At 46.9% G+C, this 24729-nt stretch overlaps 1 protein-coding gene across 1 annotated transcript in view; it reads left to right on the top strand.

Moving 5' to 3' along the window:
• Positions 1-482: 482 nt before the first annotated feature.
• The window catches only part of LOC125705160 (disintegrin and metalloproteinase domain-containing protein 33-like), a 97488-nt gene continuing 73241 nt past the window's right edge, over positions 483-24729 (top strand). The window contains exons 1-2 of the mRNA XM_048971567.1: positions 483-766; positions 18237-18316. Of these exons, the coding sequence (XP_048827524.1) occupies positions 643-766; positions 18237-18316 (204 nt within the window). The 5' untranslated portion in view covers positions 483-642. The remainder of the gene's footprint in view (positions 767-18236; positions 18317-24729) is intronic.

Below are 24729 nucleotides of genomic sequence, written 5' to 3'. Positions count from 1 at the left end.
TTTATTGCATTGTTACATTGTTGCGGTTCAGTTTAATTAACGTTAATGCACAGTTTATCTCGGCGCTGGCAAACATGTATAACTTATTTGACAGACTGCCTTTATGGATTTTAAAACGATTCTCTTCCGCGTTAGTCTTTACAAAAATAATTAGTGTAAAACCGAATAAAAAGTTACCGCCGCCACATAAAAGAGTAAAGCAACTTGTAGACACTTGTAAAAGTATGTATACATGCAATTAGCCTATATTTGACAAGTCCACGCTATGGTAAAGAATTATCATTTAAATGTTTTGTTTTATTATTGCTGGTTGATTTTGAAGAGATAGATTGGGCATGATTGTATGAGACATCAGCGTAGGGTTGAGTAAAAAAAATAGTCTTTGTCTGTGCTGATGATCTGATTGGAAAGCCCGAACTTTCCTACTGGGTAGCGCTAATGGTGCCATAGTATTTGTTCCGTTCGTTTCGTCGCGGAGGCGTTATTTCAGGCTTGCAGCTTCAGGAAAGGACTAAGCAGGCGTCCACAAGTCCGATCCATCCCTTGTTTTGCAGCACACCGCCGTTCCCAGCGGAGAGCAGAGGGAAAACAGCACGGCGGAGAGGAGTGAGGAGACGGATAACGGTACTTAGGAGATCGGGGATGTACAGCAAACACAGGCAGAAAAGGGTCCGAATCGCGCCTACAGAATGCGGATGCAGGATGATTTTGTCCGTCTTATTGCTGTACACTATACTGGGAACTGTGAACGGACACGCCACACAAGGTAAAGCCCCACGGCGGTCCTTACGCTACTTTCAAAGTTGCTTTATCTACCAGTTGCGTGTAGCGCACGCCGGCGAATGCGATGAAATATTTCCAAAGACGATTCCTTCCTCTTTAGTGTGTCCGATTGCCTTGCGGTGATTACCGCTTTTCATTTTTTATTATTTTTACTATTATTTCTTTTTGAATGCGTGCTGCAGAAAAAGATTCCTTTGCAAGTGGGGTGGTGTTGCGATTTCCATAAAAGGATGGGGACTGAGTCGGGTTCATTCAAGGAGTGGGCTGTTGTCAGATATTAAAGAAGCCACTGTATAGATGTACGACAGACGTTGGCGTACAGTTTATATATATTTATTTTTATTAAACTTTTCTTCTCATCGTAGCTGTTATTCAGCTCAGTTTAAGATTATGAAGTCAATGGCTAGTCGCTGTACGTTTTTGCGTTAACTGGGGCGTGTGTACGTGTGTTTCTCTTAAGGGTAACTATTTTTAAAAAATCTTTATTTATAGGCTTAGATGTAGCCTAATAATAAACTATTCATATGTCACATTAGCTCATGATACCTTTACAGTCTCTGGTATCTACTTCTCTCCTGTAAATAATTAGGCTGCATTAACTTTGTGATTAGTTAACCCTTTACGCTGCGATATTTTAAGGAGCGTTTAAATCGGCCAGAACTGAAGCATTTAGCATAGGCGAGGTAATTGAACATCTGATCATGCTGGTCCACCAAGATGCTGATACGATCGCACCTCGGGGTGACACAGCTCCACACATGGAAGGGAAACTCTTAAAGACCATCAGTTAATACCATCTTCCCTATTGCCCACGTTTAGGTGTTTGCGCTGAAAATGCACGAAGAGACAAATATTGGCTTTGAATCGTTCTTATTGATTGTGGTAACAAGCCTAGGATTTATTAATTTGTATGTGTCAGTATTTCTTTGCGTTTATCGTAATTCTTTTTTTTTTTTTTGGTAATTTTATTATTCAATCCATCATCCATCAGTGGAGCTGCAGCCAGAGACGGTCCTAATTAATTTGTGTCAGCTGAGCCCTACAATGTTGTCTCCTTGCCCACTCCAATCTGGACACACTGCTAATGTGCTCTGAAGCTGTGCGTTGCCATTCCATCACCAGTCCCACACCCTTTGCCAAGTTTATTAATAATAAGTTGTTGGTGTTCCTCAAAATTGACACTCTTGGCTAGTTAAATAGATGTTTTTTAGGGGGGGCAGTTAACCCAGACAGGGGTATGGCAGTACAGCTCTTCCTGCTACACAGCAACTCCCACACTGCAGCCAAATGTCCCGAAATGCCATGCTGCCCGCGGACCTGTTGGCACACGCTTCAGCTTTGTCCAGCTTGGTTCCGATTGCCCTGCGCTGCTGGCTAATGCGGAGATCCCTGGAGGGAAGTCAGCTCCGGGGACTCGAGATGCCGGGTCCTCTCTCTCCGTGACTCTTTATCAGTGTCTGGGATGCTGCCCGGACTCCCGACTGCGAGCGGCGAGCAGCCACAGTGCGCCGTGGCTTCAGCGTAGCAGGGAAGCTGCGACCCCTGAGTTTCAATGGCAAAATGCCCCCCGCACTGTAATCCCGCATCTGCTCCGTCTACGGCAGGTACAATCCTGGGATAGCGATCAAGCCCCTTCAAGTCGGCTAAACATTTTAGTAGATGCTCTTAGCCAAAGCGCCACACATTTTTGGGAAGGCCCGAAGGTGAAATCACTCTGGAAGTTGAACCATAAGGGATTTGAACCAGCAACCTCCTGATCATAGACCTGCTGAGACCCTCAACTGTAGCTAACTTTTCTTGTGCGTTTTTGAGTAAATATGGAAATACCTGATTACGATACAGTTTTTTAGCGGCGTAGCTGCCTCCTCGGGGTCCGGTTTAGAGTTCTCATGCTCTGTTTGCTATTAATCTAATCTAAAGGAAATACCATGTATTTTAGCTTACTTATGAAGCACTTGCTTGGGGAAAAAAGCACTTTTCTCTATCATTTATCTCTTAAGTACCCATACAGAAAATGGCCTGATAGAGAGTTATGCCATTGAATTATACTGTTTTCAAGTGAATTTCAGAGGATTTACTGAAGGGCTCTATATGGGCTAATGTGTCATAGGAATAGAGTAGACATTTCATGTTTCTTTGGGTAGGAATCATGTCTTTGAGGACAAAATAGAAAACCGAGAGACTTAAGTAACAATATTTGCACCAATAATGTGTCAGGGTCTAAAGAAGTGAAAGTTATTACATCTATTAAAGAGAAAGGGAATTCAAAACTGGCATGTATTTTACAGATTCATTTCTGCAGATTAAGTGCGAATGGCATAGCCCCTGCTGGTCCATATAAAAAATCCATTTCCACAGGACACTCCCAGTTTAGAGTGGGAGTCACGGAACATGCGCATGTTTAATTCCCAGCTGCTGGTTAGCACCTGGCAGCACAAGTGACAAAGAAACAACTGCGTGTGATTATATACATCGATAGTGTGTGGCTGTTAGCAAGTTTGTTTGAGGTTTCCTAAATATCAGCGTAAAGAGGTTTCATAAGAACCGAAAAGTGCTACCAGAAGCATTTTCTGTAGCTCGACGCTTCAATTATTAGTTTCGCTCGGCTTTTCAACTTGAAATCGTCTTTGAACTGTGGATACAGATATGCAGTCACACACTTCAGCCAACCGGCTTCCCTCTGCCCTGCACTTTTTATGATACGTCTTGATATACAGTCATGCGTCGCTTAACGGCATTGATACGTTGTGAGAAATGTCGTTAGATCATCGATTTTGCCATTGAGAGAACATCATATATCCTACTACACACCTAGGCTACGTGCTAAAGCTTAAATAACGATTAAAAAATACACTAGGATGAATGAATAAACCATTAACATAGTTGCTTATTATAATTATAATACATGATTGGTTGTGCTTATACTTTTACATAACTGGCAGTGCAGTAGGTTTGTTTCACCAGCATTACCGCAAACACGAGTGACGCATTGTCACGACGACTATGACGTCACTTAACGGTAAAAATTTTCAGCTCCATTATGCCCTTACGGTCCCATTGTTGTATATGCAGTGCGTTGTTGACCAAAATATCGTTACACGGCAAATTTACATTTGATTAAAATGTATCTACATCTGAGTCAAGATGCTACACGCTGTGCATGTAACTACAAAAATAAAAAAAAGTGTTTAAATGAGCAGTTTGGGAGCTTCAGTTTCACTTTCGTTGCAGATAAGCCGCAACTTTAACAGATCGTGACCCGCGAGGCTCTGATACGCGGTTTTACTTTCTGTCTTGACCTTTTTAGAGCCTATATCAGAATTAATCCACTGCGCGCTCTTCATAAGCCTTGATGCCGACCCACGGGTCCCATGAGCTCGAACAGCACGGAAAGACTCTCGAGGCCCCGGGCTTGAATTGGGGGTGAAAATGAAGCTAGCGTGTGGCCAGAGCCATCTCACACTGTCTCGGACAGAAAGATTTTCATTTTCGTATTCCATAATGCGTGTGAGGCTGTGAATTTAATTCGGCCTCTCTCTGCCACTGAGGCGTCCTGTCAGCCTGGTTTTGGGGGCCATGCATGTGTATGGGGGGGATCTGTGCGGCCCCGTGGATTAGGGTGCTGTGCCTGGTATCGGAAGGTCGCCGGTTCAAATCCCTGGGTCGGCAGAGTGAGTCGCCATTGGGCCCTTGAATACCCTCCAGCCCCATTGGCTCAGGGATTGGGTCACCCTGCTTTCTCAACTGTACATCATATTAGATAAAAGCATCCAGCCCTGCTGATAGCTAACAGACTCCTCTCTACTCATCCTGTTGCGTACGATGGTGAAAATGAGTCCGTGTGGGTTTGTGTTGCTGCCTTTACATATTTATGCTCTGCCTGAAGTTTGCATTGTGCCACATCTTGCGGGACACACCCTGCTCCCAGGGGGGGTCAGCTGGCTCAGTCGCATGTCTTATGTACAGGTCATGGCTGGGCGTTTGAGAACACTGGCTTTGTTGGCCGTCCGGCACTGTAGCTGAAAGCCCAGCTGCATCGGGGTGTCAGACAGGACCACTAAGAGATCCGATAATTCATCTAGCTGCGAAAAGCTCGACGAAAACATATGTTTGGCTGCAGTTTAACGCGTCTGACTTTGCTCAAGGGCAGCACATGTGCATATTTAGTTTTTTTTTGTGTGTGGAGGCGGAGTGTTCTGCTAAACGCCAGACATCTGGAATACAAACCAGTCTCTTGTCCATTATAGATACTTCCCCGTGTCGTTCCTGCTGTTCTTCTTTTGGCGACATACTCCATTGTGAAATATTCCTTGGTTGCACTTATGCTTCCCGCTGTGAGCTCTGCACACACACACACACACACACACACACACACACACACACACACATAGACTCACACCCCACTCTGAAGCGTGGCAATGGGGGGGAGTGAACTCGGACGCTTTGGAGAGCCCGGTCCAACGCGTTTGTCGCTGTTTAAACATATTTTCAAGGGGCGATAAAAAGACCGAGTGGGAATATTGGTGGTGGACAAAAACAGGCTTTATGAATCGTTGCTAGGTGCTTAATCTGTATGGCTACAGTAAGCATCAAGCTGTTTAGAATATTTAATATATTTAATTTTTTTTGGAAAACATCTGCCAAGCCAGATTAATTGCAGTATGTTCTTAATATACTGTATGTAAATTTCACATTTGGCTGAAATACTGAAATCAGGTCAAGATTTCATAGAAAGCAAATCGTGTATAATAATGTCACTTTATAAGGCTGATTCAATCCTTTGTTAACAAGCTAATTATCTTCCGTATCTTTCGAAGGGGGTACTTGCATTCATAATTAATACCTTCCTTATCTTGTGATTTTTATTTATTTTTATTATTATTTTTTAGTATGTGCTCTGATTTGAAACCGGTCTGATTCCGCACTGTTTCTCATATTAATAGGCACTACTTTCATGTAATGTGGCTCAGGGGTGACCTATCGACCCCCCCGGAGCCAGACGCCGCCCCCGCTAGCTGGGCCTTGCGGGGCTGCAACCCGGCAGCACAAACAGACCTGGTGGTTTGAATTAGAACGTGCTCCATCTGTTGCCTGGGATGACTCTACTTAATGCTCACACTCCAGCCTGGGCCGTCTTCCTCGGGGGGGGGTTTATCCCACTGGGACTCAGAGATAATTGGTTTCATGTGAGAGAGACGCAAATTAGGAGGTGGGTTATTGGGGGCTTCGTTTTTTCCCACAAGAGTTAGCCGAAGGATAAGGATTTCTTCAGAAAAAAAAATGTTCACACACACACACCCACACACACACACACACACACACTGTTTAACATTCAAACAGTGACTTGGAAGTAAAATTAGAGCCCTTTATCTGCCATGATTCGCAGGGAAGGATAAAAATCAGTAGCAGCTACCAGCGGTATCCGCGCGAGGCACTAACCTGGTGTTCAGGCATCGCGCGGTCATGTACCGGGCGCTGGCTCCCCGTAAGCGCGACGTTCAGTGAGCGAGTGGGGTGTCATTTTTTTTGAATGCCTACAGACGGGTGGACAGGGATGGCGGGCAGCGACGGGTAAAACGACGCCGCGATATGATAGCGAGGGTACGCGCGAGATGGCGGGACGCCCGCGAGAGGAGACGCACTGGCGAAACAGAGGCAGTGGATCTGAATACAGCACTGGGGGGGGGGGGGGGGGGGGGCGCATGGTGGCAAACGGTAGCCGAGATAAGACGATGAATGCCATCGGCATCACGCTCGCTTGGGTTTGCGGCTCGTCAGCACCGAAGGGTCATGGGTTCACGGCACACAGCTGCATCCCTGTGACCCAGGTAAAGGAAAGGAGATCATCTGTGTAGGGTGACGCCACTGTCACCAACTGGAGCATCACGCCTCCCCAACAAGCCCCACACCCACCTCGGCTTTAAAAATACCAGTACGGAGACATTATCTGAACCTGAGATGAGCTGGAGTGCGTGGGTCCGCGTAGTGGGTGGTGTTGGTGGGAGAGGCGCCGAGGCACCGGTCGGGGTCCGCATTCGCTCCTGCTGATGAGGCTGAGGCTGCTGGATGTGGTGGAGAGACGGATGACGCTGCGTGTAGCTCAGCTAGTTAGGTATCTGTGCCCAGGGGGGTTTGGGTTTAAATCCCAGTGCCAGCAAAGTTGTCACATCAGGGCCATAAACCTCAGCTGCTCCTGGGATACTAACTGACCCTGCTCCCGGGCTCCAGGCTTTTTTCAATTGAGTGTTTCTTTGGGCAAAAGCATCTGCTACATAAATTTAATGGTAATTCTTTCAGTGAGCTATCTGTACAAAGCAGGTAGGAGGAATTCTCAAAAAGAACAATCATTACCATGGCTGTGGGACATTGTGAGTGGGAGAGACTGAGGCTGTGTTCGGCGTCCCTTCTCTGTGTGTATAGGCGTGGCTGTGACTGTGAAAGCCGCCATAGGGCTGCAGCTGTGAAGGTCCCGACCGGCATCCAGTGATGACTGTGATGGATCTAGCCGACATCCAGTTATGACCCAGCCGGCACTAGGCCATGACTGTGAAGGACCCGGCTGGCAGAAGGCCATAACTGTGAAGGACCTGACCAGCAAGGAGTCATGACTGTGAAGGACCTGGCTGGCAGAAGGCCATGACTGTGAAGGACCTGCCAGCAAGGGGTCATGACTGTGAAGGGCCTGGCTGGCAGAAAGCCATGACTGTGAAGGACCCTGCCAGCAAGGGGTCATGACTGTGAAGGGCCTGGCTGGATGAAAGCCATGACTGTGAAGGACCCGGCCAGCAAGGGGTCATGACTGTGAAGGGCCTGGCTGGCAGAAAGCCATGACTGTGAAGGACCCGGCCAGCAAGGGGTCATGACTGTGAAGGACCCGGCTGGCAAAAGGCCATGACTGTGAAGGACCCTGCTAGCAAGGGGTCATGACTGTGAAGGACCCGGTCAGCAAGGGGTCATGACTGTGAAGGACCCGGCCAGCAAGGGGCCATGACTGTGAAGGACCCAGCTGGCAGAAGACCATGACTGTGAAGGACCCGGTCAGCAAGGGGTCATGACTGTGAAGGACGCACTGTATCATAACTGTGAAGGAAGCCACCAACACGAGGCCGTGACTGCAAAGGCCTTGGCTGGCACTGGGTTGTGACTGTGAAGCACCCCACCGGCATGGGACCATAACTGTCACTGTGTCGAATTGCAACAGTGGGACCATTCAAAGATGACGTATTTAAGTCATGTGAATCGTGGCAGTGAGAATTATTTTTTTTTATAGAACTTCATAAAGATGACTCTAGTTATGATTATGATGTCATAGAAAGCACCTTGCAGAAAAAATAGCTTATTGAGAAAGATGGACCAGAACATAATTACTGCTGAGGGCTTTTCGGTTAATGTGGCACATCCTCATTTACACTTCACAGTCTGAGGAAGTGTGTATAAAGTGCGTAACTGCGGCACAGCGAATCGTAACTCGTTCTCCTGCATGGAGCTTAACACAGAGTAGTAATTTGGCATGTCAACAGTGACAGTCGGGATAGGTCTGCTAAGAGGTCTCAGGGGGCAGCTGAGCCGGAAAGCGTGCTGCCAGTTCAGGGCTACAGGGGCGGAGAAGCTCGGAAGGTCACCAGAAGGAGCTTCCTGTTACTCTGTGTGCTGTGAGAAGCTCATCTCAGCTTCGGTGATCATTCACTCCATTTCTATATAGCGTCCTTTCCTTCTCTCAGAATGCACACTTGCATTTCATTTATTTTAACAGAGACTTTTCTTCAAAGCGACGGACATTTTTCAGAGAGCAGGGTCAGCCGGTCCCTCAAGCAGCTGGAAATTACGGGAACTTGCTCAAGGGCCCCAACAGTGAAATCACTCCGGGGATTTGAACCGGCATCCTTCCGATCAACAGGCACACAATCCTAACCCACTGAGCTTTTCAACTTGCACTTTTAAAATAACGACTTCTTGAAATTGTAAGATTTTTTTTTTTGGTAAATACGGCACATCACAAATGGCCATTGCGATGCAAAATATGAGTGAGAGGAATTAATTTTACAGGGAACTGGCTAACCTTTTCGCTATAAAGCGTCGTCGCACAGCGTCCAAGTTTTCATTAAATCCCCTCTCTCTTCACGCACGCATGCTGTTGGCAGTGTATGTATTTCCTCAGGTAGACAGGGTCGCTGTTGTCTTTTGAAGGGATTAATTTGTTTTGCACGCTATGCCGCGGAGTCTTCCGGTATGCATTTAGGTAGGGACATGGTGTGCACCCCATTTTCTATAATTCCATTTTTGAGAGGCAAAGACGACATATAGCCTTAGGCTTAACACAGGCATGTGTCAGAGTATTTGCTATTTAAGTGACCATAGAAAGCAATATGTTGATTATAATGTCGCAAATTGGCGTGTCTCATGTTCTCATTTCCCGGATGTCAACATTCTATTGGACACGGTGGCGGTTCCTGTGATATGGAACTATGGCTACTGCACCATTAACGTGATCATCAACGTGAGGCGTCAGAGTAAGGCCTACATGCTCTGTTGTTGACGTGTGACACTGGAATGCAGCCGGACTTGTGTGGGCATGTTGTTTGAAGTGTGTGTTGCAGGTTAGTCAGATTGCCCTGTTTCTGAGTACCGGTTTCGGTTTTGTTCATTAAGGGTGATTTTTGGGCCATCGATAGCCGTGACTCAAGAGCAAATTTTCCAAAAATGGCTCAGTCCATTCTATGCTGCTGTTGAGATGAGGCCACCAATGAGCTAAAGTGAGACCAATGAGCTAAAGTGTTACGTTACTGGGAACAGAAACTCACTCATTAATCATGTTATCCGAAGAAGAATTCTCGGTAATTTTCAAAATTCCCGAAAACGAATCACCTAGACTGGATGGATTTCGCAAAATGTCCTCTTCAGTGTGAGAAGAGTTTGAACCTCTTGCCTCCAGTGCAGCTTAGTGACGGATAAACAGGTCGTGAACCCAAGGTTGTGCACAGAGAAAGTTCAGGAAGTGAAAGAAGATGGTCGTGTTGAAAGCAGAGGGCAAGCTGAGGAACTGAAGCCCAGGTGCATCCGGTTTGGATCCACCGACTGACACGTACTGAGTGATACACACATGTCAGGATTTTCATTGTCTCACTGAAATCCTGTTAAAGTCCGTACTTTTCAGCTTTCTAGCAGTAAAAGCCCTTCTGTGCTAAAAGAAGCACTACAATCATATACAAATCAGTTATTAGTTTCACTTCACTTCTTCCATTTTTCTGGGACCGCTTATTCGATATGAAGTCGTGGCGAGCTTCTACCCCCCAAAGTCCCCAACTCTTATTCCCTGAGGGGTAAATTCCATCAGCAACACAAAAGGCAGGGTCCACTGCGCCCGATAAAATTTGCCGAGCGGGTTCCCCTGATGATCGGCGCAGAGCTGAAGGCGGCAGAGAGGAAGTTGGGACCCTTGCGCACATGGTGTCCCGCTAAGGACGAGAGGACGGCAAGACGGTTCACTCAAGCTGCATGTTTTCGGACTGCAGGAGGAAAACTGCAGGAGCACGGGGAGAAGATCAGGCAGGCTGCCACCCAGCGAGTCCACATGCTGCCATTTTCGGCCGATACATATATACCCTGCAAATATTGGTCTAGCTTTATGAGCTAGAGGTATACAGCTCTGAATATGAACTGGATCACAGATTTATTATTAAATACTAAAAAGGCCGCAGTACCCCAGGCAGACCTAAAGTATTACCCCCAGTAAAGGCTGCTGTATCGTCTCATCACTTTTCTTCCAGCAGTGGCCCCCCAGGGAGGAAAACACATTGCGGTTAAAGTGCAAGGTGACTCAGAGACCCACCCTCCTTGCAGCATCACCATCCCCACCAACCGTAACCATATCCAACCCCGGCCCACCCTACTCTCGCCCTGCTTGGGGTGCCCGAGACGCATGCAGGAGCGAGATAGGATTCTTTGGCCTGGTGAAATCACACCGCCTCAAAGGTACAATAATCTTTTCCCATGTTTTTATTTCCTTTCCAAGTTATTCCACATTGTCGGAAAACAGGGGCCGGGAAGGATTTGATGATGCAGCACTTTGCTTCGTCGCGGTGAATCTTAATGAACGAAAGCCGGTAAGGCAGAAGAGCTCTTATCTGCCTCCATGGGCACATCTTCGCTCATTACCGCTGGCGGTCCTGGGTGAACACGCAGCTGTGAAGCACACTTGCACCCTCACACCTCGAAGACATACCGTATTTTTACCAGGGCATCCACTGTGCTGTGCGTCGCACCGCAGACTCAATAATCCAGAGTTTCGATTGGTCGAGTGTAAAAAAAAGAATGATTGGAGAATCCGTTTAAGCATCACATGGTCTTAGCGAGGCCGTAGACCCACCAACGGCACTTGAGTGCGTCTTGGGGGAGCTTAGTTGCGCTGGGTAGCTCTTGGGTGACTTAGAGTTGAAGCCCATGTTGGAGTCGATTAGCATTGCACAGTTAACCAGAGCTCTTTTGATTGGTCAAGTGTAAAGATAATTGTGACAGAATAATAATTGGAAGAGACTGTTATATATCATGTGGTCGTAGCTGGGCTGTAGCCACGCCCACTGGGACTTCAGTGAGGCTTGAGCTGGCTTTACTGTATAAGGTAACTATTAAGCAACTGGGGTTACAAGCCCAAGCAGGGGTTGATTAGCATTCGCCGCAGATTGAGAACGAGGTTAAACCAAACGAGGATTATTAAAATCCGTAATGGGAAGCCAGTTAAACCAGCATAATTCCCACCCTGGTGGGTTTCATAGCCGAGATTTCTATCCCAGTTCAGTCGCGTTCGTGAGAGGGTGCCCAGCGACATGAAAAAGCAGGCGGCCGTCAGGAGTTAATAAATTGGAAGCGTTGTTATGTTTTTCCCTATAGAGAGCTGTGTTTTGTTACTTTCATCAGTAAACCCATGAGGGGGGGCAAGGAAGATTAATTTGTTTTTTTATTTATTTTTTATTCTGTTTTCTCTCGCCTGCCACTTTATAATAAAACTGCAGGTTTGTGGACCGTGCCAACTATCTGCCTTGGCTCCTGTCCTATCATTCCTGTCAGTCAGATCAGGCCATTAGAGAGATTTACAAGCAGGCTGTCATATCTGAAGATTAAAGACACACTGGCCTGATCCTCAGTCTTCCTGAAGACCGGTCGAGGCTTGTGGAGGTTCTCCCCATCATGTTGTCTCCATGATCCCTTGGGAGCTACATGATGAAGTCGTCTTCTGACATTCGGCGTTCTTCAGCGAACAATCGGGTTTCTCGGCAAAGTTATTGATAGGGCTGTTTTCTCTAATGGTCGCTCTTGAAAACCCTCCCGTACAGGTTGATTCATTTGGAAAGTAATCTGAATTTCAGTTGTATCCCCATTTCTAGGTGACTGTCACTGTAATTCTTCCATGTCAAGTAACATCACTGCTGACATTGCTGTCATAGAGGCCTTGCGACTGTGAATATTGTTCGACCAAATTGCAAACAAAGGGTTTACTTTTCAAACATGGTATCAGCTCTCTTGGTTTTCCATGAGGAAATAGCTTTTAGTTTGGTTTTAGCTTGTCTGTGATATAAGCAATTCTCTGTTATCGATTCTTTCAAAGAAAAGTGAACTTCTTGCCTTATCTGAGTGGTTTAGATTGCAGTGGCCTGGTGGTTATGCTGTTCACATTTGTCCAGAGTGATCCTAATGAGGTTAAAGTAGGAAGGCCCAGAAAAGCCCATCAGCTTCATCTCTGCGATGAATAATGAAATGGAGGATCTGCATCCTTCCATGATAGATTGTCATTTAAACGATTTCATCTACAAGAACATTTCCAAGTCGTTTTATGCAGTTCGGTGGAGCTCCATAGACCAGATGGGGTATATTGAAAAAAGCAGGAGGCACTGGGATCCACATATTGGAAAACCATGTCTTTAAGTATTCCAGAGAACTGCCAAAAGAAAGACCTTCAGATAAATATCCATCCGTCTTCGAACCACTTGTCTTGGTCAGGGTCACGGGGCTAGTATGCCATCAACTACACGTGACTATGAAATCCGAGCCACAAATATACACTTCTACAGCTGTCAGGAGACGACAGCGGAAAGGTGGCATTTAAAAGCGGAATCCCGCATCGCAGAGCTACTGCTTAAGGCTGTGGCTCTCAACTCCATGTTGCTAAAGCTGATAAGCCAGTGTATCCAATGTGCTCTAGCCAGGAGTGGGCCTCAGATGGAGCACAACCCCCACGGAAAGAGCGGGGAGCCGCGCTCTGGGGGCTGGGCTCTGAAATTCCCCAAATCCCTTCCTAGGACCTTTGAAGGTGTCTCCAGGCTGCCGGTGGACGTGACAGGTGATTTCTGGATGGGGACGTTTATTTTTTCGTTCTCTTTACATTCGTTAAATGCCTCACATCTCACCGGGGCTGATGCCATTCGGGTCTCCGTAACGCCTCTGTTAAACCTGTTTGGTTCAGTTAATGGTCTTGTGGGGAGGACGCCTGAACGATGGCGACTCAGGTGGGTGTTGCCTTCTGTTTGGGAGACCCTCTGCTTCGGTCCCTCCGGGACGAATAAATCAATTCTGTCAGCAGGGAAAACAAGGCTTTGAGCTCTCCTGCCTTCAGAGTGCTCTGGGAATCTCATCCCATTGCAGACACCCAGGAACAGGACAAAGACGTGATGTGGAAGTGCCGGAAAGCCATGCTGGCTGTATCTGCTTGGATTGCTTGCTGGTGAAGGGCTCTTGGCCGAGCTGGAGACTATCGTCGTGTATAACTTTTGGCAATTTTTTTGTAGGAAAATGTAGAAAAAAGAAAAAAAATGTAGAAATTTTCTCGTAGAAATTCACTCCAAAATATGCAGTAACCTAATGTACCTGGTGTACATTAAAGTGTTAAATATTGGTTAAAACAGCCTACAACGTTTTTTTTTCCCGTGCCTATCAATAAAAACCTCTCACACGGGGGCTTCACACACAGTGCAGGCTTTTAAAAGGTCTGCAGCGTCGCACAAAAGCATCGGCTCACCTACACGTCAGACCCCGCAAAACCCGCGAATGCCAGCAGGTTCCCAGAAATGGAAGCCGGCGAACTCGCGACAGTAATCGTGGCCGGCAGTGTTGGGAAGAGAATCCGACTTTGATTTAATCTCCATCTCGGATCAATGTAGCGGCCTTGAGTAGAAAGAAACAGCCTCGGCACTCGATTAATGGTGAAAAAAATGCTCCGACTCACATTGACGGAGCATGTATTGATCCAGCGTTGCCCTTTGTCACACGGCAATGCCGCCACTGCTAAATCAGCTCAGAGGGACTTTTTTTCCTAACAGTGCCATGTCAAGATGGAGTCCATTTGAGTTGCAGTGATTCAGGTGATTCTATTATATAGGAATCAAAAGCACAGGAGTCTGTACGTTGCTTTTGGGTCTCTTTGTTTTTCTCCTTTATTCATTGCCGTTCCCGGCCACACGCCCTAAGTCAGCCTCACACGGATAAGAATTCCACTCCTACCTGACTGGAGATCTTACAGGAAATAATAGCCGTCTCCAGCGAGACTCACGGGGCATTCGAGCTTCGATGGGGATGCGCATCCGTTCCGTGCCATGTGTCTGTGTAGTGGGTGTTAATTGGCTCGGTAGGGACCTCACCCTAAGATCACAGGCCAATCAAAACGGGATCACGGCCCGGCTGTCATTTCGATCTCGCACTTTCATTCATTAACGCGGCGGAGGGCTCACCTTGGGCCAAGGCCGGGCGTGAAAGGAGCTTAGCTCTGCGAGCGCCTGCAAATCTCCATCTCCACCTGGTCTGCCCGCTTCAGATTCCTGTTTCAGAAGCAGGAGTCTGGACAGCAGGAGGCGGCGATAACGCCGCTGGGAGTCAGCTTTCTGTAAGACCGTCCATAGGGGCCCACGGCCTCTAAATCCGCCTCTTCGTACTTCTGCATTTCAGCTACGAAAGGGCATGGCTTATTAAACAGTTTAAGCGCGAGTTAAACATCGTTCCGGCGCACATTAAAGCGATGGTGACTGCGATAGTATATTATGTAAAAAATAGTTCATCAAAGAGGCTTCTGATGACTCGGCCGTGGTCGTTTTCCCTCCTTTTTTTTCCCGAGCGTTAAGCGCAGTCATTCTTTGACCCCGCTGCTTCTTTTCAGCCCATGGCCGCGTTTTTGCCTTTGATCAGCTGACGACTGAAGCGCGGTGGCCTGGGTGGGAGCGGATGCTGCCATTCTCGCCATCTCGCACTACATTAACTTGTCCTTTCCCTTCCACAAAATGTGACATGTTAATTATGCCCTTTATAAGCTGCCTTTTTTCTCTCTTCTTTCTGCGCGAGCTTCAATCGGCGGCTCGGTAATTAGCAATGCAGGCCGTTCGAGTGGTTAGGCACCCAGCCCAGTGCAGGGAGCCGAGTGGGGGGGGGGGGGGGGGGCGCGTCGGCGTTAGGGATTCAGCCAAACCTGGAAATCTATGGGCAGCCCTGACGCTCACCAAAGAATAAGAAAGGTCACCCCCCCCACACACACACGCTCCCACCTCAATGAAAAATCTATATGTTCCTTTAAAATGATTTAACATTTACTCTTCTGCTTAATTAAGTCATTTGAATGGTTAGGAAGCCAATAAGAGGCAGGAGGGGTCTGGGGGGGTTAGGGTGAGGTCATCCAAATTCTGAAATGTTTGGGGCACAATGACCCCTTTCGTTAAACCCCAGAGGCAGGGGGTGACAACATGCCTGGCCCCCCTGTGATCCCCCTAAATACATATGTTACTTGGGCCTGAAATAAATGTATTATTATTACTAAGGACATTTTCTCGACGGGCTCGTGACGTGGGGGTGCCGAGTGGTCGAGTCGTTTCAGTTGGTGAAAAGTTATCGAGAGAAAAAAAAGAATCAAGCTTGTGGAAGCGAAATACAGTCTAAACGAGAGATCAGAATATGTTACATATTTGTAAAAACTGTAAAACGTAACTGCAAAGCATTGCATAAATATCTTATCGGTTTATGCTACTTGAAATAAATGCATTATTATTATTATTATTATTATTTACATTTATATATGTGGGCTAAAACTGGGAACAGGTGAAACACAAAGACACACTTTCTTGGCAGACAATGCGGGTGCACTGGGTGGTCGAGTCGCTTCAGTTGGTGGAAAGTGAAGTTAATGCCTGGAAAAATAATCAAGCCTGAGGAAGCAAGACAGTGTAAACAAGGGATCAGATTGAGTTACATATTTGTAAAAGCTGTAAAATATGGCTGCAAAGCGTTTGCAGAAATAACCCCGGTTTTCAGAATTGTCTTTCGGTTCCTAATGCTGGCAATCTAGCACAAGTAATACTTGGAGGACACTGAGGTCAAATGCATCTGCCCCCACTAACAAACATTTGGCCCCAGTCTGCCCCCCCCCCCAGTTGAAATGGTCAAGACTGGGTCGCACCCACACATCCCCTAAATGAAAAATCTCTAAGTTCCTTTAATATGATTTTAACATTTACTCTTCTTTTTAATTTGCCTGAAGGAATAACATGTGTGTGTTTTCTGCGTGTCTCATTTTCTGGAAAGATAACTGGCTGATTCACACTGAAGTAGCTCCAGTAAATGTTTAAGGTGGGGGAGAAATGGCAGCTCTATTGCCTTAGAGGGGATGAAGGGCTGGTGGTGAAGGGGATGGTTGTGGTATTGGCAGGGGGGGGATTTGGCACCCTGGCCCACTGAGATAACTCTGTCAGACTCAATTTTGTATTGGGTGAACGGGTCTTTTGCAGCGCTGGAAAGCTGTCGCTGTGATGTCATACCTGCATCGGTGATTTCCCCAGCGCTGGGGCTGATGGATACCAGCCCAGAAGCCGGACTGGAGCATGTGCTGGTCTGCTCTGGGGTGTGGCTGGTTTGGCTGGGAGAGAATATGTTGGTATGTAAGGCGAAATCCGGAGCAATTCAAGGATTTCTTTTAAGGTGGGGAGCATAAGAGAGGCCATAATTCAGGCGATCTTATCGTTAGCCAATGATTTTGTTTTAAAATTGGTGAGTGACAGAGGAAGGAGCACTCTGGCAGCCAATCAGCTTTCAGCTGGCACCACTACCCCTGTGGCCCCTCCCCTGGGCACACTTATAAACTTAAAAGCTGCTGGTCTACATACTCACCTTCACTGTTGTACCCGTGAGCTGTGGATTTAATCTTAATTTCTCCAGTAAATATCCAGCTGGTGAAATTAGATGAGCCAATTTAGATAAAGTGATGATTAATTATTCTCCTGGCTATAAATTTAAGGCAAGGGAATTAATGATCGGGACCCACATATTAGCTATTTTTGTGATGTGGATATTGTGTGACTTGTGAGGGTTACATTTCCTGCCCTCTCGACAACCGCTGCTTTACTTTTTCCTATGTGGGCCAGTTGTTGCCCCAATTAGAACAAAACTGAAATTGGTTAGTTGCAACACAGTTTGCCAAGAACGATGTTCCAGCCTGTTTAGGCCAGTGCTGTGTCATCCGAGGAATGCTTTAAATGGGGGGAGAAAACAAATGATATCGGAGAACAGGCTGGAAAGAAAATGTTACCCATTTTTTTCGTAGTCAACAAAGCAGAAAAGTGGCTATTGGCATTAAAATGCAGCGTATTTGTTTAATTTGATAAATTTTCGCTAATATGAAAGCTTTAATGGAATCAGATTACTTTTTCCTCAGAACTTGGCATATATTTTTCCAGGCGTCGTTTCATCGCTTCTCAACGATTTATTTATGTCTAGTCTGAGCCGATGGGCAATTTGTCAACAATAGTGGTAATTATCTAAGAAAACACTGCCATTACGTTTGCATGCTTTCCGGTTCTCGGTTTGGCGTCGCAGTTCCACACCATCTCATTTGATGGTGTAATAGGCAGCCCACAGAAATCACTTCCTTATATAGTATAAATGGTCTCGCGTCATGTTTTCCCAGTAAGACGGCAACACAGAGCACGTTCTTGTTGGCCGCCTGCTCTGTGTTCATAAATCGCCCTGTCCTACCTGTTGGATGCAAGTTGGAGGCTAATGGCGTAAAATGAAACGCGTCTGATTGTAGCCATCACAAGTCGGTCCAAAAGTTCCAGTCTGAAACCTCCCCGCTGTTTCCTTGACGACTCGGACCGTGGAACCAGGGGAGGTCACTTCTGGTGCATCATTAAGAATGCAGCTAAGGACAATCATGGAAAAACCTACAAATTACAAGTAATCTACTGCAGAGCAAAAAAAGTTTATTAATGCAAAGCCTAGATTATATCCGTGTTTTTTTTAGATAAAATGTTACATCTGAGTTTTTCTAAGCAAACAGAAATGAACATGATTTAACATCCCCTCCCCCCATGGTCCCCCTCTCATCCATGTTTGATGCTGTCCAGGGGAGACTCTGCTCGGAACTCTAGTTCCTCTGACACTACCCACCTTCCTGATTACTAACCCTGACGTTTGTGTTTTCCTGGCAGGGGAGCGTCGAGGACAGTCCGTAGTACCACGCTGGATCTCTCGGGGACGCACCAGACGAGAGACTGCAGCCACTGCGCAGGTCAGGCCCCGTTTACATCCGGCTCTGCCTTTAATGTCCTTACCACCCTCTCCCCCAGATATACATCTCAGCCAAGCCTGGGGGAGGGGTGTATAGCATATCCACATTCTCTGTGGTTTACCAGATGACCAGAAAGGCCAGCGAGGCTAGACAAACGGTCTGATTTTATCTTATGTTTTGTCGCAGTGCTGATCTTCAGTGTCAGTTACTGTAACAGATCGCCGTTCTTAAAAAGCTAATTCCCTTTGGGGTGCCCCCTAATCTGTACGAATGCGACCTGCTCGTGTTTTACTGGAATATAACGTGCGTCGGTGCTCCCTGCCATCTGCTCCAGTCCTGGTGCGGGCTTTTACATTTCATTTATTTAGCAGACGCTTGTATCCAGAGCGACGTACAATTGAGAAAACAGGGTCAGACAATCCTTGGAGTAATTGGGGGTTAAGGATCTTGCTCAGAGGCCCAACTGTTAAATCACTCTGCTGGCACTGGGAATTGAACCAACAACTCCAATCACAACCTGCTGAGCCAGACACCACCCCCACGTTTTATGTATTTCTTAGCTAGATAAGCTTATGGCAAAATTTAAGTGCAATTTCCAGCATGGCCTGAGTCAGCTGACTAGTCGAAAGGGGGGAGTCGAAGGCTTGGGATGACATGCACATAGACATGTGACTGACCTGCCGATCTCTTTGGCGCAGGGACAGAACGCAAATATCAACTGTTGCATGGCAGAGGTGCTTGTTGTTTAGCTACTCGGCGCTCGTTCCCTTCAGGGCACTCAGCGGAGTTCACTCCCAACGGGCAGATCTGAATCTCACTCCACCACGCTGGCTTTTATTTTTCCCCCGAAAGCCAAGCGTATTGCGACAATGGCTCTGGTGTTCCGCACCAGGGTCCACCGTGTCCCGGAGTAACCTGAGGAATTCCGCGCTGCCGTTTCCATTGCATTAGGTCATCCACCGTATGTAGAGGTGACCAAGTAACCTAAGTCAATTAATCATCTGCGTGGAGGACACTGAAGATCAGATTTTGGAAATCCCAGCACAATAGGGGGAGTGCCGAACTTACGTAAAACCGGCTAAAGTAAATCAGGATTTCCTCAAATGATATTGCTGGTATATTATGTGTTTTTTTGCTATAAATATTTTAAATAGTTTGCGAAGGTAAATATGAGTTATGGGAAATTTCACTTGTGTTTGGGTTTGTGGAACGGATTCTGTACACCAGCCAAGAACCGGATTAATAAATAAGTGAGACTGAGTTGTCCCCTGTACCCTTAAATCCAGCTCGTTTTTGTTGCTACTTAAAAACGGAAAAACACAGCAGAAGGAAAAGGTCAGGGCAAGGTGGACCCCCCCCCGAAAGTGACCGTACCCTCATAAAACAAGCCCAGGCAAACCCACCCCCCTGGCACACAGATGGAGTCAAGCCTCTCAGCACGGGCCCCTCCGCCCTCCCGGCGCTGCTGTTTACGACGGCGTTCGAAACGCTGACTTTCGCAGTTGGCTTGCAGATCCGTCTCCCTCGTGTTTTTGTTTTGGCAGGAATGGAGGTGCTCGCTCCCAATGAGAACAAAGCACCTCGGAGCCAGCGGGGACGGAAGGGAATGAAATTAACTGCGTGTCGGCTGACGCGGGTGCCAGCTATGAAAAACGCTCTGTTCAAATAATATCTATCATGAGGATTTGCTCAGGCTAATGGGAGAGACACATCGAGTTAGCCGAAATCCCAGCAGTTCATTGGGAGATAGTGCCTTGCGGAATTTGCGCCGCGCTGCTGGGAAACGGCAGAGGGTGAACGTCTCGCAAACTAAATAACCCTTCTGTCTGTTTATTTCTTTATTTTTTAATTGGCTGACAGCAGTCAGATGATAAGGGGCTAGGTTAACCTGATGAGGGTTGGCTGTTGATAGCCAGCCAGCGAGTGCTTTTCTAATGACGCCGAGCTGAACGTAGTTATGCTGCAGAGCTCATTAGGGTCTAGACAGGGTAAAAATAGGAGAGAGTTAAATAACAGGAAGCATACTGCTATGGAGTAGCACGGGGTTAACAAGGTTCCGAGTCATTGCCCTAGTGGTGCATCTCGAATTTTTCAGGGTTTTGTCGTTAGTTTTTCAGTACATTTTAAAGGTGCCTCAGTCCGTGTTTCTGCCACAATCGTGAGTAATAAACTTATCTCAAGTCGGTGCTTCTTTCTGCAGCCTGACACACGGTGCAATTTAAATAGAGATAACGTGCCGTCCTTTCCTCATCCCCTCTTAGTAGGGGAGACTTGCGCTGTTGCGGGTTATCCCAGGAGCCATAACAAGCACACTTACTGTAACTGATGGCGCATAATTAGCCGCGATTGTTCTGGCGTTGCGAGTCCTCTCACGTCCCCGAGATCCACGGCAGCCACAGACAGGCCAGTCCCACCGGGACTGCGAAACAAACATAAGTACTCAAGGCTCATTCGCCACCACGCAGTCATTTGCATAGCGAGCACTTCCTGTTCGCTGGATATTACAAGGGACAGATGCTCCCCAGCACTTTTGGGTTGTCAGCGTTTAATGAGGGTGCGAGGACCGTCCCAAAGCCGGCCCGTGTTTCTCAATGTTCTGCCAGCGAGCGATTGAATAGTGCCTGAGTGCCACACTTCATTTTGGACTGAATTATATACTGTATGAATAAGACTGATGACATTGTAAATATCGTGAGCAGTGTGTTGTGGGTATTTCTCAACAATTACTTATTGTGATCTGAGAGTGGATAGATTCTACTTTTTCATCATGTCTCATTTTAGCTTTTAGCTTTTGGCCTCTGCTGCTGGAGAAACCCCACTCATGCTCGCCAATAAACTCGTATCATCTTTCTCAAAATGCAGGGCGAATCACAGCTGTCAGGTTTGCCCCTGTGCTCTATCATCGGTGCAGCCCGTGGGCCCTTTAAATGCATTGGGTCTTCTCAGTGCTGTTGGGAACCTTAAGGTTGTATTCGGAATCATAGAACCTCAACTCTCTGTTTTCAGCCTAGATTAGCTATCAATCTCCTTGAGCTAAATGACACCTGTGCCTTTTGCTTCAAGTGTTCAGAGGCATTCTGGGAAAGAGACTTGAGTATTAGAAAAGCTCCCACTTTATACCACCAGAGCCATAAAACTCTCACAATAAAATTGCTTCTAGTAGAAGTGGAGCTCACCTCATATTATCACTTGGGACAAATATTGCTGCAGAAATCTGTGTACCAATCGGATGCTCACAGCGGAGACAGAACATATTAGAGGAGAAATCTAATCTGTGTCACTTTCTTCTACCTTTGCTTGTGATAATTGTGCCCAGTGCAAAATATTTATTAATGTCGCCAGCGGTGTACCCTTCCTTGATTTGTCCACTGTCTTCTTGGGAGTTTTACTATGGTGTCCTCAATGGTATTTCATTCTGTCTTACCTCTTCCAAACTTGAGCTCGTTGTCCCTGATTGAAAGTGCGTCATACAGTTAATATCAGTACATCCTGAGATCACTGAACTTCAGCACCTTCCTCTGCTCCATATACAAGTCACATGCAATTCGGTGGCCTTGCAGTCGCGCGGCCGAGTTCATCGTTTGGTTGGGGCGCTCCAGATGCCCCCCCCCCACCACCGGCGATGGACACCGCTCGGCAGGGCTGAAGCTCTCCACAATCAGAGGTGCGCTCCCCTTTTATACAGCCCCCATTACGAGCCTCGTGAGAACCGATGTGCATGGGGCAGCCTAAATGTCAGGACGATCGAGTTTAACGGCGCGGTGATCCACGATGAATGAATGTAGCAGAAGGGCGGCAATTAACATTGACTCGGGACCATTATAGCCGTCCTTCGAAGAAGTTCATGAAGAGAAAGGCAGATTGTAAAGGTCCAGCTGAGTGACCAGAGTCGTGTTTTACAGCCATTTTAGTTGCTGTCTCTGTCTCTTCCGCTGTCATTGGTCCACCAGTGTCCATCCAAAGGGACATCCAATGAGATGAAGGATTGCTTGGGAGATATGTTTCAAACTAGGCTTTAAATGATCTGGGATTGTGTGGACTTGCAGTGGGAATTCCTGATGCGGAAGTCATCCTGGCATGATGTGGGATTAGTGCCGACGTGGCATTCGCGTTGGCACGTCATGTGGTTCATCCATCCCATAATACTCACCGCATCATAACTGCGAATTCGCTAATTCATGGGCACCCTTATGATCTGAGCTGCATCTCAAAGAGAGTGAAGCAAGGTCACGGCTAGGCCGACCTGTCACTGGAGTGTGGGTCGGGAGGTGACAGTTGGGCTCGCAGTGAGGAACATCAAAGCAGTGTGTTATTTTAAGGAATGCCGGGCTTCTCTGCGGGCTGTAACCGTTGATGGATGATTTGGGCCTGTCAGTCAGTGGCTTGGGGTGGGGGGTGGGGGGTGCGGTAGTAACCCGGCAGGAATCAAAGCCCAGTAAGCAGCAGTAGTTCCTGGAGTCCAGTGAGAGGCAGGACTTATGTATAAACGGCTGCTTTCATTGGATAATGTTGCTGCATGACACTTACATGGACCAATCAGAATCACAAAAAAAAAAAAAAAAATGGTAGGAATGTGGCTTTCACACTTGTCACGCCAACTGAATGAGCATATACCTATATGAACCTGGGCTATAGGGTCCACTGTCAATGTATATGTAGTTATGGATAAAACCTTAGACTTAGGATTGCAGCATAGCCAGCAGCTTCAAGTCTGTTCACTGACCCTCTGGTTGGTGTTGAATTTAGCGAATGATATGTTGCGATATTAGGAGCATTTTAAGCATCACATAGACCCTGGGGGGGGGGGGGGGGGGTGGGTGGACTAGAGCTATTTAAACAGCATATAAATCTGTGAATTAATGGTCAGTCGTTTGCCAGATGCTTTTATCTGATGTAGCTTGTAGGCCAGCCGTGTTAATTGGTGCATGTCGTCTGGTAATAAACAAGAACCTTAAATGAAACTAGCAGGATATGCTCGGGCATTTGGAGTGCCGAGCATCAGACGCGCATTTCAGATACCATGAAATGTGTGTGATGTTGGTAATGACCCACACAGAACAGTCAGCTTTCATAAGACAGTAGATGAATACAGTCAACCATGTGACCACCAAATCGACAAATGGAAACAAATTTGTATCTATTATTCTGAAGCGTTTCACAATATGTGCTGTAACTGAAAATTGTGATTTATCTCAATTATTATTTTCTGTCACAAATCGCAGTTGCAATACATATTCCTGCAGGCCCTGGGAGAGTGTGTGGTAGATATGATCCATTTTTATATACCGTCTTACTCTTGGTGTTAGTTACTTTATGCAGTCAAAGTATATCCAATAAAACATTTTTAGTTGCTGCTCTGAGGAAGATCAACAGATAGAGGGGATGAGATCTGCTGCCTCGGTGAGTCTGGGTCTCCCTCCCTAGTGCCATTTGTCACCTGAACACAGTGTCCAAATTCAGAACCAAACCGAAATCCGTTTCGCTTGCTTACGCCCCTTATCCATAGAATGTGTTTGTTTGTCATGTCTGTTTACTTTATGTTCTTTGTAAGCATCTTTAAGTTTTTGAAAAGCACTGTATGTCTGGAGCAGTTACTGCAGAACGTCAGTGTTTGCTGCTGATAATATGCATCCTCGTGAGGCAGTGCCAGTGAGCCAGTGAACTCAACCGGTGACATAGGCGGCCGACTGGGGCGCCATTTTCTGACGGGGCACTGACTTGGCAAACCGCCAGCTCCAGTCTCCCAGAAAACTTCATGGCCAGTGCCCCCCCGGCACAGGAAGCATGTAAGGCATGGCGTGCACCATCCATGACGGAGTGGAATTGAGCGGTGATGCTTGCTTAGGATGTCGCATGGGCTGTTGACCGCCACTGCTGTGAGCTCTATAAGGACCCGGAGCTCGTTGGTGTTACGTGTAACGTCCCACACCGTAAAACACCTCATGGTATGCAGAGATCCTATAGCGGGCGTGGGATGCGACACACATGCACATCCCACACCGTCCATCTTAAAAAGAAAGTCTCTCAGAACCGTTCTTCACACAAGGACCGGAGCTCGTTGGTGTTACGTGTAAAGTCCCACACCGTAAAACACCTCATGGTATGCAGAGATCCTATAGCGGGTGTCGGATGCGACACACATGCACATCCCACACCGTCCATCATAAAAAGAAAGTCTCAGAACCATTCTTCACACAAGGACCCTGCCCGAATGTTGCCAGCTGCCAGCTGTTCACTGCCACTGTTCCCGCTACCTCTCCACCTCCTTCTGCTTTTGATTGTCGCCTTCAAACTGTATCGGCCCAAGGACACTTCAGAATCTGCTAGCTGCCTGGTCCTCGATCTGCCGGTCTGATTGAAGTCCACTGTCTGATTTCATTCTGCATTTCTCAGTAGAAAGACTCAACGAAGAA

The sequence above is a fragment of the Brienomyrus brachyistius genome, chromosome 12 (genome assembly GCF_023856365.1).
Source record: "Brienomyrus brachyistius isolate T26 chromosome 12, BBRACH_0.4, whole genome shotgun sequence".
NCBI classification, from domain to species: Eukaryota; Metazoa; Chordata; class Actinopteri; order Osteoglossiformes; family Mormyridae; genus Brienomyrus; species Brienomyrus brachyistius.
This window is presented reverse-complemented; position numbering and strand designations above follow the sequence as displayed.